The 13,165-nt window shown below is 49.2% G+C and overlaps 2 protein-coding genes across 2 annotated transcripts; both read right to left on the bottom strand.

Moving 5' to 3' along the window:
* Positions 1-873: 873 nt before the first annotated feature.
* On the bottom strand, positions 874-1,721 carry LOC121764211. Its single transcript, XM_042160268.1, has 3 exons — positions 1,390-1,721; positions 984-1,061; positions 874-877 (listed from the first exon to the last, which is right to left on the bottom strand). Exons 1-3 carry the CDS (start codon positions 1,719-1,721, stop codon positions 874-876), a joined length of 414 nt encoding a protein of 137 aa, XP_042016202.1.
* Positions 1,722-10,315: 8,594 nt separating this feature from the next.
* On the bottom strand, positions 10,316-11,302 carry LOC121764210. The gene has a single exon (XM_042160266.1). The coding sequence runs from the start codon at positions 11,300-11,302 to the stop codon at positions 10,316-10,318; it is 987 nt and encodes a 328-aa protein (XP_042016200.1).
* Positions 11,303-13,165: the final 1,863 nt, after the last annotated feature.

Genomic DNA, 13,165 nt, shown 5'->3' with positions numbered 1-13,165 from the left:
AATATAATTACGTGTTCTATTCACTTATCTAACGTCAAAACAAACAACGACAATCTATCGTAGCTCGGATTTAATCGCATAAAAGTTACTTATATAGATAATCAAGCTAATAATATAGTTTATAATAATATCGGCTTAGCGGGTCGTTACAAAACGACAATTGGTGCGATTCTTCGGTGAATCTTGAAGTTCCAACTCCAATTGACACAAGAACAAAGGCTTGAAGGAGGGTTTATTTTTTTGGAGAGAATGAAGAGAGGGAGGAGGGAGGCGTGTGAGGGAGAGGACGTGTGGGAGGGGAAAAGAATGGGGGCTAGGGTTAGGTTTAGTTGATTTTATAGTCCCAGGTTTAATCCCACAAATTAATTAATTAATTAATTGTGGAGGAATAAAATAGAGGCCAATGAATAAAATCCCACAATTAAAAGAAGGAATAGGCATGTGGAATGGGGGTGGGTTTTCAAAAATTTTGCTATTTAATTAGCCAAGAATTTATTTGGTATTTACCTGGAGAGAAATATATTCACAACTTAAGAAATAAAACAATGAGTATTTCATAAACAAGGGAACAAAATAAAGTAGAAAATAAAGGGGGGGGGCGAAAATTAATAAGCCACAAGGAAAATTGAAGGCATAAGGGGCGTGTGATATGGAGGAAATTAAAAGGAAAATATTCACATCCCCAGGTTTAATTCCCCACATTGTTACATATAATGTATATACATTTCATTCCACATCGCTCATGACAATTATTTCACATAATCAACTCAATCACATAGGAACGAATAATTTCATAAAAGAAAATTTTCCACTCGACATCCATATTAAAACAAAAGTCGCAAAAAAAATTTGGGATGTTACAAAAAAGGATAACTATCTGCTCCAGTTGCATCATTCCAGTCAGCAAACCAACAAAGACTTTCCTGCACTTCAGTCTCCGGTCTAGCACAACGTCTCCTTCACCAACAGCCTCACCTCCAAACCTGGAAGAAATTGAAACCCCCGAGAAGGCACCGAGTCCCTTGCGTGCATCATTTTCGAGCCTGCCTGTATGTCCATACCTGCATAATGCAATCAAAGAACCATCAAAATGAAGCATAAACAGCCCCTGCTGAGCCAATCAGCCAGGTGCCATCCTTCGAGCCATCCCTGAGTTTCCTATGCAACCTCTCTTCAGAACTGGAAGTTTGGCAGGGCTAGTTGGTCAAGTCTACACAGAGCCTTAACCCGAGGAGGAGCCGAACCTCTGGTATTGTATGTTGTCGTCCCTGTCTGTGCGCCCATGTCAGCAAGGAAGTCTACAATCGTATTCCCCTCTATGAAGATATGCAAAATTTTCCACTCATATCCTTCCAATTTTCTCCTAATTCTAGCCAGATCAATGCAGACCTCAGCATGCCCCCAGTGGCCAGAAGACAACCAACGAGAACTACAGACTCCGCGTCTGATTCAATCCAGATTCTGCTGCCGTGTTGTTTTGCTTGAGTCACGCCTATCAGCAAGGCCGAGACTTCCTCCAGGCTCGAGCTGACCGCGAACCTTGCAGAAAAGGCCGCGATGATGTCTCCTTCCTCATCCCTAACCACACCTCCACCACCAGCAAATTGAGAGGCCTGCCTAAAAGCTCCATCCACATTGAGTTTAACCCACAAGGGATCCGACGGCCTCCACTGGACTCTGCCCACCTTCATCCTATGCTCCTCCGAGTCCCTGTCGAGCATCACGTCCAGCCGCGGCCTACACTTTCTCCACTCAGTCTCTAAGACTAAGTGTCTCAACTTCACGTTAGTCCTCTTGATTATATTCTCCACCTCAAACGCCTTGTCTCTATGGACATTTTCATTTCTTTATGACCAAATAAACCATAGAATCAAACACGGAAGGATCACCGACAGGTGCTGACTCGAACTAACTCCGAGGTGCCATTGCCACCACCTAAATCTTAGTTGTAAGTTTTCTCCATTCTCTCCAAACGCTGGAACCCGGGGGAACCATCTTGCAAAGTGCTGCCAAACGCTCCTGGCCGCCTCTCCATTAACAAACAGGTGAAGCCTCAATTCTACTTGAGGCTTTTTTTAATCAAACACCATCACGGTGGAGGGTTCGTGAGTCCCTCATCCCTATATTGCCAAACAATCAAAATACAAAGCAAGGCCACACCCAAAAGTGGTATGCCTAGACAAGGCAGGGTAGTATGCGGTCCGAACCCAGATGGCCCGGACCTCACCCTACTCCTTTCAGAAACAGAATACAATCAAGGCAACCAAAATAAAACCTTTCTATCCTTCCTCTATCCGTTCCTCTTGCTTCTATTCTTCCTCCTCAGTTTGGATATGGATATGTGGGACTCCCCTTGCATCTAGCCGAACCAAGGATTTAAGGAGTCTTGGAGCCGTAGAGGTGTACATGCGTTGGAAACCGGTCCACTCAAGGCCCATTTTGGCTAGCCAGTCAGCTGCTTTGTTACCCTCCCTATGGATGAAGTCCGAGACCAATGTGAGAGGGTTGCCCCTTTCGTCGAGGCCAAGGTCTCGAAGGGAATTGTCGCCGAGCCACAGGTCATCCCAGAAATATATTTTCGCTTGGCCAACCACCCATCGAATGTGTAGATGTGCCTACGCCCGAACCTTTAAGAGCCTCTTCCACGTCTGGCTCTTTCTTCCCACGGCTATAGTGGCGAGAGGGGAGGATTTCTGGCAATACTTGGCCATCATGTATTTGGCCCATAGTGAGTTATGTTCTCGATATCTCCACCAAAGCTTGAGGTTGAAGGCTCGGAGTACCTCCTTAAACTTGCGAATGCCAAGTCCTCCTTCTGCCGTGGGTAAGCATACCTGGTCCCAGCTTATCTAGTGTGCTCTCTTCTTCTCACTAGTGGACCCCCAAAGGAACCGTGCCAAGAGCTGGTCCAGCTGCTTAAGTGCCCCGCAAGTGGGTTCGATAGCTTAGAAAACATGGATTGGAATCGTCTCGAGTGTGCTCTTAATGAGCGTGAGTCTTCCCCCGAAGGAGAGGTGCCGGTGAGCCCAGCCAGAAATTCTAGCCGCAATCTTTTCTCGGAGGAACCTAAACATTTTTTTTATTTAAACACCTCTATGGTGGAGGGTTCGTGGGTCCCTAATCCCTATATTCCAAGGAAAGATGATTGAAAAGATTGGCCGCACCCGAAAGTGATGCGCCATAACAAAACCTAGAGTAGTATGCGGTCCGACCCACATGGGTCGGACCTCCTCATACTCCTTACAAAAGATAATCAAACAAATCAAGGTGCTATGGTTTCCCAACTTTCTCTTTGCCGTCTCTAGTGTCCGTCTCCTTCGAGGTCCCTAATGTGGTGGACTCCCATTGCATCCCGTCGGACGAGGTCCAAGAGATCTCTCGATGCTGAATTGTGTTGCATTCTTAGGTCAGTGTCTTGCTCTAGGGCCTTTCGAGCAAGGAGATCCGCTGCTTTGTTTCCCTCCCGGTGTATGAACGTGGCTCGGAATTTGAGTTGACGCTTGAGCAGGCTCAATTTCGCCACGGCTTGCCTAACACATGCCGGCCCCCAAACCTTTCCATTGATCAATTTGATTGCTTGCTCGGCATCTGATTCGAGCCAAATTGGTAATCCGAAGTCCTTGGGAATGTCCAGGCCTTGGATCATGGCCATTAGCTCAGCCTCCAGGGCCGAGTGTGCATCCAGGGGCGTACAAAAGGCTACAAGCATCTTGCCCGAATGATCCCGTATGATTCCTCCTCCCCCTGCTTTGTTGGTTGCTTCCATGAAGGACCCGTCCGTGTTGAGTTTAATGCACGTTTGGTCGGGGGGGTTCCATTTGATCGCCATGGCTAGTGGTTGCGGTCTGGTTGCTTCCGCTTGTTGAGGGAAGCTAACTCCAAGCCTAACTCTCTTTCAATGCTTCGGCTTCAGACTTCCATTGACCATAGAATTCCGGATGAACATATGAACCTGCCATGCCACATTATGTGGTTTGAACTGTGTGCCTTGGTGGCGGCTCCTGTTTCTCTCCGCCCAAATGAACCACAAGATGAGGTAAGGGGTGGTTCGGCTGAGATGTTTCATGTTCGGCTGTTGGCACCTTCGCGCCGACACTTCTATTCTCGTAGGGATTGTGTCATTGATTTGGAGGCGAGGGGAAGAGCCTGGGAACCAAGCGTCAAACTCACTCCATACTCTACGAGCTCCATACCCCTGAATGAAGAGGTGCTGAAGAGACTCAATACCCGGTCGGTTGGGGCAGCATTGGCACTTGGGTGCTAGCTCAATCTCGCGCCACTGGAGCTTTGTGTCGACGGGCATAGGTTGGAGAGTAGCCTCCAAATAAAGATGGATATAGACGTAGTTAGTCCCGCCTTCCACACATCGGCCAGTCCCTGAATGATCGGATGGTGCCCTCGGATTGTGTCCCACGTCGAAGCTACCGTGAATTCCCCGTGCTTAGAGAGAGTCCACCTTGGGATGTCCTGGTCACCTTGGAGGATCGGTGTGTTGAGGATGCGATCAATAATGTGCTGTGGGAGGCCGGCCTGATCATGGAGGAGTTGGAGCTTGGGTTCATCCCAGTTGCTATTTCTAATATAGTCCGAGACCCGGGTGGTAGGTCTGCCCCATTCATCAAGGCTGAGCTCTCGAAGTGGGACGTTACCAAGCCATATGTCGTCCCAGAAATAGATATTTCCTTAACCCACTAGCCACCGTATGTGTGGTTGTGCAAGCGTCCATGCTCTAGAGAGCCTTCTCCACATAGGGCTGCTCCTGCTCGGCGCCCTAAAGGTAAGCGGTGTGGAGTTGAAACAATATTTAGCCATCATGTATTTCGCCCAAAGGGAGTTTTGCTCCTGAAAGCGCCACCAAAGTTTTATGTTGAAGGTGCGTAGGACCTCCTTGGTTTTGCGGATCCCGAGACCCCCTTCATCAGTGGGGAGGCTCATTTGGTCCCAGCCAATCCAATGGGTCCGCTTACTCTCACTTGTCGAGCCCCAAAAGAATTGCGCCATTTGTTGGTCCAGTTGCTTTAGCGTTCCGGCAGTGGGTTCGATGGCTTGGAAGATATGTAAGGGGATCGCCTCAAGAGTGCTCTTAATAAGCGTGAGCCTCCCTCCAAGGGAAAGGTGCCGGTGCGCCCAACCTGAAACCCGTCTTGCAATCTTTTCCCGGAGGAAGAGGAACATGTCCGTGCGCTTAGCCCCACGATAGATGGGAACACCTAAATAAAGGAAAGGGAATTCCCCTTTAGTGAAGCCCCCTTCTACTTGGATCGAGGTTGCCCATTGCTCATTAGCCTCGGCAATATAGAAATTGCTCTTGGCCAGGCTGACTTGTTGACCCGAGGCTTTTTCATAGTGTTCGAGACAGGCTCGGAGTCGTCGCAGGGGGGTCACCGCCGCTTGTGTGAATATAATGATATCGTCTGCATACGCTAGGTGGCTGACCTTTATGCATCTCCTGGAGGCTTTGAAAATCATCTCCTTTTGGCTAAGTATGAGCTTGTCCAAGGCACGCGATAGATAGTCCACAGCAATCACGAACAGTGCTGGGGATATCGGGTCGCCTTGTCGTACTCCCCGTGTCGATCTAAAGAACCCCGATGGTGCCCCATTAATAAGAATCGAAAACCAGCACGAACCAATGCACCTCTCGATAAGGGATATCCATGCATCCGGAAAGCCCGTGCGCCGGAGCACTTTAAAGAGAAAAGGCCACTGCACTCTATCATATGCTTTAGCCATATCAATCTTCACCGCTACGTTTGGCGCTGGGGAGCATCGTGCAAGCTCATGGAACATCTCTTGAGCCAATAGCACGTTATCGTTGAGGAGCCGCTCTTTAACAAATCCACTTTGGTTTGGGGAAATGACCTGTGGAAGAAAAGGAGAGAGTCGAGTCGTGAGTACCTTGGTGATGATCTTGTTCAGCACATTGCAAAGGCTGATGGGACGATAATCAGCCCATGACTCTGGCAAAGCCTTCTTTGGGATGAGGACTATTCTTGTGGCCGTAATGCTTCTAGGTAAGAACGCCCCTCTGAAAAACTGCCCAATTGCCTCCACCACGTCTGGCCCCACAATGCTCCAGCAGACTTGATAGAAACTAGCCGAGAAGTCGTCGGGTCCGGGTGCGCTATCTCCAGAGATACTGAAAGCGGCACTTTTGACCTCATCCGCATCCGGTACTTGGGCAATATCCGTGACTTGCTCAGCTGAGTGAACCTGGTGAATTAGGTCGAGGTCCGGTTCATCCAGGACCGGGTTGCAAGGCGTAAGAAGTTTTGGAAGAATTCTACTGCTGAGTTTTTAATGTCAGCTTCCTCGGTTAGCTCTTGTCCATTGGCATGAATCGAGTGAATGCGAAGGCGAACCCTTTTTTGTTTCACCCAGCTTTGATAGAACCGGGTGTTCTTGTCCCCCTCGGCTAGCCATTTCAAAGCTACCTTTTGCCTCCAGAAATCCTCTTCCATTCTCAACAAAAGGATGTACTCGGCAATATGCTTGTTGATCACTGCCCTATTCACGGGTGTAGGCAAGTCCTCAAAGTTGGATTGGGCCACGGCAATGGCTTCCTCCTTGTCCGCAAGATTGACGTGAATGTTCCCGAAAACCTCTTTGTTCTACTCCTTTAGTGCTCTTTTAACTCTGGAATGTTTAATTTGGATGTTTAGAAGGCCGCCCGCCCCAGTGGGCTCTTCCCACGCATTCTTAACTACAGCCAAAAATCCCTCATGTCGGATCCACATGTTCTGGAACCTGAATGCCTTCCCCCCGATGGCAATGTTCGGCATTTTGCATCGTGCTAGGACTGGTCCGTGGTCCGAGGCGATCCATGGGAGGTTCGTTACTCGGGTGGCCTCGAAGACCCTATTCCAAGCCTTATTAACAATCACTCTATTCAGCCGTTCAGATAGACCGTTTTTGGCCCAAGTAAATTCTGCCCCATCGAACCCTGGGTCCATGAGTCGGCAATCCTCAATTGCCTCCGCAAAATCGACCATCTCGGCCTGCCGGTTGGTGTCGCTCCCAGTTCTGTCCCGGTGGGATAGAATGGTGTTGAAGTCACCACCTATAATCCATGGTATTCCCTCGAGGGTTCCAGCGATCTCTCTCATCTTATCCCACATAAGGTATCTCTCAGATCTTGTGCATTTGGCGTACACGGTCGAGATAGCTAGAGGGCTAGCAATGCGATGTGACTTGAGCCTCCCGTGAAAGATTTGTTCGGAGTCCCAATCAATATCAAAAGTAGAACCTTCTTCCGCAAACAACCAAATCTTGCCGCTTGTGTTCGAGCCGATGAAGGGCAGCCCCACGGCCTTGGAGAACCGGACCGCCGGAGGAACATAAACATGTCTGTTCGCTTAACCCCACGATAGATAGGGACCCCAAGGTAAAGAAAAGGGAATGTACCTCGAGAGAAGCCGCCCTCAGTTTGTATTGAATTTGCCCATCCCTCGTGTGCTTCGGCAATGTAGAAATTACTCTTGGCCAGGTTTATTTGTTGTCCGGATACGTCTGCATAGTGGTCTAGACACGATCTGAGTTTCCGAAGGGAAGTTGGGGCCGCTTGAGTGAAAATGATGATGTCGTCGGCATATGCCAAATGGCTGATCTCCATACATCCACGTGTGGCCTTGTATGTCATTTCTTTTTTCCCAAGGATAAGCTTATCAAGAGTCCTCAAGAGATAATCGGCCGCTATCACAAACAAGGCTGGGGAAATGGGATCCCTTTGTCTAAGTCCTTGTGAGGATTTGAAAAAACCAGTCGAGGCTCCATTAATGAGGACCGAGAACCAGCATGTACCAATGCACCTTTCAATCAGCCTAGTCCACCTCTCCGGGAACCCCATTTGTATGAGAACCTTGACGAGGAAGGGCCATTGCACCCTGTCATAAGCTTTAGCCATATCAATATTGATCGCCACGTTCGGAGCTGGTGTGCTTCTTGAGAGCTCATGTATCATTTCCTGGGCGAGGAGAACGTTGTCGTTGAGGAGTCTTCCTTTCACGAACCCACTTTGGTTCGGTGAGATAACCCGCGGGAGGAGAGGCGCAAGCCTTTTCGTGAGAATTTTGGTTATTACCTTGTTAATGACATTGCACAAGCTTATAGGCCGGTAGTCACTCCATGTAGTTGGCGAGAGCTTTTTGGGAATGAGAACTATACTTGTAGCCGTAATGCTCCGGGGAAGAAAGGCCCCGCCAAAAAACTGCTTAACCGCAACATCCGGTCCGATGCTGCCCTAGCACGTTTGATAGAAAGTGGCCGTGAAGCCATCCGGTCCGGGGACGCTATTGCGGGAAATGTCGAACACAGCACGTTTGACCTCATCTGCGTCCGGGGGGTCGGCCAGCCCCTCCAATTGTTCCGAAGGTGCTAACAGTTGTAGTAACTCTAGGGTCGGTTCTGCTAACTCCGGATGGTTCGGTGCCAGGAGATTTTGGAAGAATTCAACCGCCGAATTTCTGATTTCTTGATAATCCGTAAGTTCCCTCCCATTGGCATTTATCTTGTGGATCCTAAGACGTATCCTTTTTTGCTTAACCCAGCTTTGGTAGAACTTGGTGTTCTTATCACCTTCCTCAAGCCACTTGAGGGTTGCCTTTTGTTTCCAAAAGTGTTCCTCCATTTTGAGCAAGAGAATATATTTCGCTATCTCTTTATTGAATTAGGTTCTGTTCCGGGGTGAGGGGCTCGCTTCAAAGTCAGCCTGGGCTAAGGCAATGCTCTCTTCACTCGCACGGAGGTTAGCGTGGATGTTCCCGAATATCTCCTTATTTCATCGCTTGAGAGGCTTCTTGATCCTTAAGAGTTTGATCTGTAGGTTGATCAGTCCTTCGGCTTCCGTAGGCACCGTCCAATCCTCATGCACAATGTTGACAAATTCCTCATGACGTGTCCACATATTGTGGAAACGGAAAGCTCTTCCCCCCTCGGGGTTGTTCTTCATTTTGCATCTAACAAGCAACGGCCCATGATCCGAGGCAATCCGAGGTAGGTTGGTTACCCTAATTGCTTCGAAGAGCCGAGTCCAGGGCTCACTAACCAGCACCCTGTCGAGTCTTTCAAAAAGGCCATTCTTATCCCAAGTATAGTCCGAGCCATCGAACCCCGGATCTATTAGTCTGCAATCCTCAATGGCTTCGGCAAAATCAATCATCTCGGCATGCCGATTAGTATCACTACCCACCCTATCTCTCGTGGAGAGGATGGTGTTAAAATCCCCTCCAATTATCCAAGGCAGCCCATCAGTGGCTATTGTAATATCTCTCATTTTCTCCCAGAGTGTACTCCGCTCCCCCCTTGTACACTTAGCATTCACGGCCGAAATCAGAGTAGGACAAGGAAGCCGGGGGCTAATGAACCTGCCATGTAACACATGATCCGAATCATCATCCACCTCAAAATTAGCCCCTTCTTCAACAAAAACCCAAATCTTCCCGTTGGAATTTGAGGCCTTGAAGGTCAGCCCCAGTGCTCTCGAGAATCTCTCCGGGTTTAAGGTGGTGAGCGGCTCCATTATTGCAAGGAAATGAATATTATGAGTTTTAATTAGTCTCTTAAGGACTTTTTGGGTTGGCGCATTCGCGATCCCCCTAACGTTCCAAAACAAGAAATTAATTGGCATAATCAACAAAAGGCGTTCGTACCCGGGGGGTGAGAAGGCCCTCCTTGGAATTTAGTGATTTGAAGGTTATTTCCTCCTTGGCTTGATTCGGCCGCCATGAGGTTGGGGATCACCCCGCCATCATCCAAGTTCGCGGGCATGCTCACTTCCAACTCCTCTATATCATCCCCATCAATTTCCGCAAAGTTTTCACTAGCCATGAGGGAGAAGTATCGGTTGGTACCCAATTGGTTCTCCATCACTCGTGCCTCGGCCCTCTCAAGGTCAAATTTCCAAAACGCCCCTCTCGATGTTCCTTGACCATCGGAGGGTGCGGATGGCTCTCGCTGTTCGGTGGCACTTCCTACCATAGCCTTATCCCGTCCATTCCCCAGTGACGAGGATCTAGTGATCGGGGCGCAATGTTGGGTGGAGCATTGTCGCCCGCCACGGTCCTCCGTGTTAGAGTATAGCACCATGTCCATGCCCCGTTCGTGTTGCATTTCTCCCGCAATATCCGGGCCTGACCACCCCGCCCCATCGGTTTCCTTTGCCTTCGCATTCCTCTGTGGTTGGCCACCTCTTGTTTTGCTCTTCCCATATTGTTTCCATTCCATGTTATCATCTTGGTGTTTCTTTTCGGCCTTGGAATTGTTGTCCCCGGGATCCCCGTTTTGTGGCTGCTTCGTTGGGATTAAGTTGTAGTTCCGCTTAGGGGGGGCGTTCCGATGGCCTTGCCGCATAACACACCTCACTCTTGTGTCCCACGTGCTTACACTCCCCACAGTAGGACGGTATTTTATCCCATTTCACTTGTTGCACCACTTCATGTCCACAAATATCCAAGCTAATCTCCTCTGGTGGCGGTTTCGTGATGTCAATCTCGATGCAAATCCTTGCGAAGGATAAGCGTGACTTGTTGGCCGTGGCTCGGTCTACTTGAAATGTCGTACCTAGGAGCTTACCAATGGCAAATAGCGCCGATTGGTCGAAGAGGTGTATGGGTAGGCCAATTAAGTTGCACCATATTGCCGCAATAGGGGATTCACAATATGCATCAAAATCAGGTGACCATTTTAATACTCGCATCGGGTGTCGGTCGATGTACCACACCGGGGTGCCTTTAGGGCCACTAAGAAGCCGAGCATAGTCCGCAATGTCCTCAAATTGCACAAGTATGTGTTTAGCATTAATATATTTCCAAGTAAAGCCTCGACGGAATTTAATAGTATCAAGAGCTTTTTGTATTTGATGGGAGGTCGGGATGGAATGTGAAAACTTACCGACAATGGCATGCCCAAGGGATGTCGCAAGCTTTTGTATTTCTGCCCCGGAGAAGTAGATAGCCGGGACTCCAATGGATGTGGTTGCGTAACCAATCTTTTGAATGCTCTCCGGTTTGAAGACTTGTGGGCCGTCTAGTTTCGGAGCCTCCCAGACCATATCCGCCATAGACTTTGGTTTCGTGCCATTCTTCTCGGCCGAGTCATGGCCTCGCCTCGACGTGTTGTGCTCGGCATTTCCATTTTTGGTTTGGGTCTTCTCGGCATCTTCATTGCCATCGTGAGACGTGGCATCGTCCATAGGCGTATCGGGGAATGTTGTTGCGTCCCGTATTACTTCGGGTTTCTTGACACTAGGCGTGGCCTTGATCACACCCCCGGGAGCGAGCATATCCCGAGGGGTGTTAGTTTTCATCGTAGGCATCGGTTGGGCTAGGGCCGCATCAAAATCTTTCAGGCCGGCCTCAAACGTAGCTCGGAGCTTCCTCGTCCTTCCTCATTCAAGCGGTGGGAAGTCATCAAGAGAGGGTCCATTCCCATCCCAAGACGTATGTGTGGTACTTTCAAAGCATCCCGTGGGCTTTTGGGGGTTTCCTTTGGGTTGTATATAACCTTCGATAAGTTTCCGGTGATAGCGGCTGCGCCGACGTAGCATCGAGTTTCTCTACCGAGTCCAAGGCTGCAAGGTGTAGGATCTCACCTATTTTTGGCTGCATGGGGGAAGATCCATGAGGTACAACACGTGACTCACTAGGGGAGTATGGGACAAAGGCACTTTCATAAGGTAGATTTGTCCCTATATCCATTTCGGGTAGTTTGACTTTCACTTCCTCCAAAGCCATTTGAACATCACATGGGCCATCCGGATCAGGTACGGAATCGGGAGAGGGTTTGTCTTCCCCATCACCAACGGTCTTCAAGACCTCGCCGAAGACTTGGCCGGCCGTGGGTTTCTTTTCGGCTGCCCCATCTTCTCCATAGGGCGCGTCGCGTGGTGCTTCACCCTCTCCTTGGGTGTGTTTTTGGCCTTATTTCCGGGGTGAGTAGCCATCTCGGTGGGGGTGGGGATAGCAGGGAAAATGGCCGTTTTGCATCGTGGGAGTTCGGTGTCGGAGTTGGTATCATTATTGAACAAGAGCTTTTTACGTAGTTGTTTATCCTCCGGGAGAGGGGATGTGACAAATCGCTTCCGGACAATCCCTTTGGAGGGGGGCGCCGGAGTACTCTTCCGTACTTTATATCGGGCCCTAGTGAGCTTTACTTTCATAGCTTTGGTTGCAACGATGAGTGACTCTTCCTCACAAGACCGGAATATCATTTGCTGGTCCGTTAGATCTCGCGGGACCTCGGCCTCTGGTTCGGGGTCCGGTGGGGGGTCCGGCATACCAAGGACGGAGGTCTAGAGCTTGGTACGTCTGAGCTTGAAACCGGAGGAGTAACGACGACTGGTGGGCACGCTTGTCAAGACCATCGGGAGGGGTAGGAGTGGTGTGGGTGTTTGAGAAAGTTAGGATGTTGTCGAGAGTGGTGGAGAGTGAAAAGCCGTGGAGTGACCGGCGGTGGAAAGTCAAGGTGTGTCAATAGGGTGGTGTTTTTAGAGAGAAGGAGGAGCTTCTCACTCTAGAACAAAATTCAATAGGGTGGTGCATAAGATTCACACAGCACTTGCATTTTGAAGCTACTTGAGGCTTCACGCAGCACCTGCATTTTGAAGCTAAATTAACCCCCCTCCATTGCATCTTCGTATCCACCGGGATTCTATTAGCCAAGAGACGCCAGAGGAACATGGAAATTGACAGTCCAATGCATTTCCCCCAGATAAGCTCATGAATCATGTATGTTTTTTTTAATTAAACACCTTCACGGTGGAGGGTTCGTGGGTCCCTCATCCCTATATTGCAAACCAAAATGATTACAATCAAAAGTTACAAAAGATTCGATCAATCAATGTCTAAGCTGTCAAAAGGATGTACAAAAACACTAGAACAAATACACCACAAGAGTAGGAGGGGGACAAGTCGGTGGATGGCTCGACACCATCATACTCTATAGTGTCCATTAGGTCGGGATCGGTAGGACCTTCCGCGGTCCGTGAGCTACTCGGAGTCATCATTCCTCACTCGGATATTGGGTATTCCCATCTCGTCCAAGCGGTCTTGGCCTTTAGCAATCTAGGGGCAGTCAGTGTTGTCATGCGGATGTAGCTGGTGTGGTCGAGGCCCATTTTGGCCAGTAGGTCCGCGGCTTTGTTTCCTTCTCTGTGGATGAAAGTGACTCG

This window comes from Salvia splendens, chromosome 14, assembly GCF_004379255.2.
Source record: "Salvia splendens isolate huo1 chromosome 14, SspV2, whole genome shotgun sequence".
Classification (NCBI taxonomy): domain Eukaryota; kingdom Viridiplantae; phylum Streptophyta; class Magnoliopsida; order Lamiales; family Lamiaceae; genus Salvia; species Salvia splendens.
The sequence above is the reverse complement of the archived record's forward strand: the minus strand, read 5'-3'. Positions and strand labels throughout refer to the sequence as shown.

What these genes read in the sequence shown, in the direction of transcription:
- LOC121764211 (XM_042160268.1), bottom strand. Translation starts at nt 1,721, where the DNA reads ATGCTCGACAGGGACTCGGAGGAGCATAGGATGAAGGTGGGCAGAGTC. An exon ending in GCCACTGGGGGCATGCTGAG is followed by an intron (nt 1,062 to 1,389) that starts GTCTGCATTGAT and finishes TGCATTATGCAG; the next exon opens with GTATGGACATACAGGCAGGC.
- LOC121764210 (XM_042160266.1), bottom strand. Translation starts at nt 11,302, where the DNA reads ATGAAAACTAACACCCCTCGGGATATGCTCGCTCCCGGGGGTGTGATC.